The 3,771-nt window shown below is 42.0% G+C and overlaps 1 protein-coding gene across 1 annotated transcript in view; it reads right to left on the minus strand.

Annotated features, from left to right (window-relative positions):
* Positions 1-674: 674 nt before the first annotated feature.
* Positions 675-3,771, minus strand: part of LOC104496672 (adenylosuccinate synthetase isozyme 1) — a gene marked incomplete at its 5' end in the record, with an annotated part of 12,927 nt that continues 9,830 nt past the window's right edge. Inside the window, 3 exons of the mRNA XM_010139829.1 lie at positions 675-918; positions 2,282-2,431; positions 3,196-3,293. Of these exons, the coding sequence (XP_010138131.1) occupies positions 866-918; positions 2,282-2,431; positions 3,196-3,293 (301 nt within the window). The remainder of the gene's footprint in view (positions 919-2,281; positions 2,432-3,195; positions 3,294-3,771) is intronic.

Consider the following 3,771-nt stretch of genomic DNA (forward strand, 5'->3'; position numbering starts at 1 on the left):
GGAAACTGCAATTGCTGCACTAGCAGGAAGAAATGTCTCAGGTTCACAGAGAAGACTGCGTGCTGTCTCAGCTGGACTCTCCCTGGGTGTTCTGGACCCTGAGGACCCTCTTCCTTCACTCACGCCTTCCCTGCTGTATAAAATACAGACTGCACACCTGACAGTCTCCAGGGGGACTGTCTGTTAGCACACAGGATATCCAACAGGTCAATCTTCTCCAGTTTGGCCCCTCTACAGATGTTATCTCGGTTACTAGGACAGGTTCTGTGATAAAAATACTCCAGCTGCTCTCCATTCGTTTTAGTAGACTACTAAAAAAGTCAGTATATAAGAACTATAGATAGTTGTGTTTGCTTTGCGCAGTCAGAAATACCCACCTGACTTCACAGCATTTTAGAAACTCAAAATCCATGTAGTCCAACCAAGTTAAGGAGACTGTAACCCAGACACACACAGACATTTTAACATTTGAAGAACGCATCCAAGCTTCACGATTCTAAAGTTACCCAGTAACTACCAGAAAAGGCTTAATCCTGGTTTCAGCAAGAAGAACTAACTCTATATGGATGAAAATACTTTCAAATAACATGGTTAGAACTTAAAAAAAAATATTTTTTCCTTATTTTGTTAACAGTACTTTTCTCTACCCCCTCAGACCCCCAATGGCCACCAAGGAGATTTTACACTGAATTTACTGAGAACTTAAAGATAAATAAAATGTTACAATACAGAATATATGTTTTATTTCTATTCAATTCTGAGAAAAAACATGTTGGTTTTAAACAGCATCTCCGTTTGAAGACAAAGCAGTCAGGAACAGATGAATGCTAAGCTGTGCTTCTCATCGCTGAAGTTCTTCGTTTGTTTAAAATAGCTGGATCATCGACTCTCTTGATTTTCCAACGCCGACCCATTTAACTAAGGAGGAAAACACATCCGTTAGAACTGTTACCGAGAGTAAATATTATCATCAATGAATTGGAATAATTTTCACCTTTCATCACTTGTCACTCCAAACTGGCAACTTTGTGCTGCAACACCATGCTAGCAAGTTTTACTGTCAAAAATCTCCCTACCAGACTAGAATTGCAACATACTGAAGGGTGAAAGCATGAAATCACTACACCACAAACACAAAGCACTGCAATGAAGGCCTAGCAGAAAGTCGAGCTTGTTGCAGGTTTAAGCGTCCTTGTCTTGAGTGACAGGATATCTAGGGAAATCCCGGCACTGAGCTCTGCTAGACGAGTTTTCTGATGAGGACCTGGAGATAGTGGTGCACACGTGCTGTAACACTGTTAAATGTACGGCTGCAATTAAGGACATTACGCCATGTGAGCAGCACGTACTACCGTACTGGAGTTGTCCCACTGCAGTTATTATTGTCCCTACAGAATTGACTGTAGGTAGGTCTCCCTTAGCCATCAAACCCACCAATGCAGAGAACCAGAGAAGTAAGGTAAGGGGAGCTTTTATTTACATGTCCCATTGCCTACATCTGTGTCCGTGACCACACATGAGCCACCCACCACTTTTCAGGCTCTGCTGCAGCTGCTTCCTAATCCATGAACAATAGTGGAGTTGCCTCAGTTGCAACCAGCCCATACTCCCCAAATGTGACCTTTGAGGTGTTTTATGGAAAACAAAAGCACACATGCCAACTTGGAGTTTGCCGCTGTGGAAATTCCCTTCCAAACTCCACCATTCATGCCATACCCAGCTCTTGGCACCTCCAGAGCTCTAGCAATTAGACTTGAAAAGTGTATGGCTTAATCTTTGGAGACTGATCACGTTAAGAGTCTCATTTTTCCAAAGTGGCAGGATTGGGCTAAACACAATACAACTCCTTACATGGCTAAGTATGAAAAAGGGAGGAAAAAAGACAAAAGAGAAGTCTATGTCCAAACGGGGATGCAGTGGAGGAAGTAAATGGAAAGGAAGACATTAGGGCGTTAGACTAACTACGCACTGAAGCATGGTGAGGAGATTCAAGTTTTCAGTGACAGAAGGTGGCGGTTTGCCAAGAACAAAACACGTTTATCTTTCCCCTGCTTAAACCCTTGTCAGCAGCAGCTTAGAGCTCTCTGCAGCACTGCCTGCAGAACATCACCCTTTGTTGCTTCTTGGCAAGCTGTGGGTCACCATCATCAGCCCAAACACAGGTACCTCCACTGCCTCCTGCCCAAATCAGGCCTCTCGTCAACTAACAAACTAAGCACTTCTACATACTGTCCCTTGTTTGCTGTGACACCCCCATACGTACGTCTATGGAAAGATCTACCTGGTACTCCAAGGTGGTTTTCCACACAGCGGATGTAGTTCTGGGCCTTGGGTGGGAGGTCCTCCCATTTTCGTGCACTAGTTGTGTCAGTCTTCCACCCAGGCATTGTTTCATACTCTACTTCCACCTTCTGTAGTATCTCCTGATTAGCTGTGGGAGAACAAGTTTTGTCACAGCTGATTTTAGCTTCAAAGAACACAGCTATGGTTCTTGACCAAAGTCTTTTGACAGCATTTAAAATCAGATATATGAAAAAACAGTATTTCTACTGGTTGTCTCATTCATTCGCTCTTAATTTAGACTATTTTCTCTCACTTAGGAAGATAACTCTGATTCAAGAGGATCCAGGAATCCAGTTTCCTCTTCTAAAAACTGTAGGTTGCCAGAAGACTACAGTATTATTTTTGAGAAAACAAATGATTTACAGTTTACAGTAGTTCCAACTTTTTGGTTCAGATTTGCACATTATCAAACCGAAGTCCTCCAGTAGACAAGGAGTTTCTGACCCAAACATTTGTTTGTAATCTGCTTGTACGTGTCTCATACTTGCACTGCTCTTATCTTTACTTCATTAAAGGCTGCTGCAAATGATACACAGTCACTGACTTGTGTCTTGCTGATTCTCAGTTCCCTGGTGTTACCAATAAAAAAAAGTCTAATGGGACAAGACATGAAGGCCCTAACACAAGATTTCACTTTCTGCGAACTTCCTGTCATCATGCACGGAGATGTAAGGTGAATGGAAAGTGCTAATGTACTGGTACCGCAGTCTTTATACTGATACTACAGTTCTGCAGATTTCTACAGACGTGTCTATTGACAGAGACATCAAGCCTGGTTTTAAAAAGGAAACAGTCTTTCCTAACAGGTATGGCTTAACAGGCAGGAAAAAGGGAACATATTTAACAACGTACCTGGAAAATAAGGAATTCTCTTTCCACCCAATTTGTAAGCGACACCAATTTTAATTTCATCAAGGACATCAAGAATATCCAGTTTTGTTAATGCCAAACTGTACAGAAAAACACTGGTTAGAACTACACGCATGATGAATCTCCTTTTTAATACTTTTCACCTGGTTTTTTTTTTTTTTTCTTCTCCTCCTTTTTAGTTTTGTGCTCACAAATCCAGCTCAGGCAGCCCAGCAAGCAGAAATACACAAATACACTGAACTATGAACATTGTTAATGGGATTCGCGCCTCTGGGGTGAACACACGACTGAGTTACTAAGACATTTCCAAACGCTTGGCTGCTCAATACAGGTGCACAGTGTTCAGTTCAGCGCATGGAAATGCAAGCTGACCATGTAAAGTGGCACTTACTGGACTTGGTTTGGGTGTTTGTGATGGCATGTCACTTGACATCATTACTAGTGATTATTTCTGTTACTCCTACTGATTCACAACTGTAAGACTTATTTCCTAAACTACACTTTTAAAACAGACTTCACAAGCATCACCTGGCTACTAAAAATCACACACACAGCTCA

The sequence above is a fragment of the Buceros rhinoceros genome, unplaced genomic scaffold (assembly GCF_000710305.1).
Source record: "Buceros rhinoceros silvestris isolate BGI_N320 unplaced genomic scaffold, ASM71030v1 scaffold19737, whole genome shotgun sequence".
NCBI classification, from domain to species: domain Eukaryota; kingdom Metazoa; phylum Chordata; class Aves; order Bucerotiformes; family Bucerotidae; genus Buceros; species Buceros rhinoceros.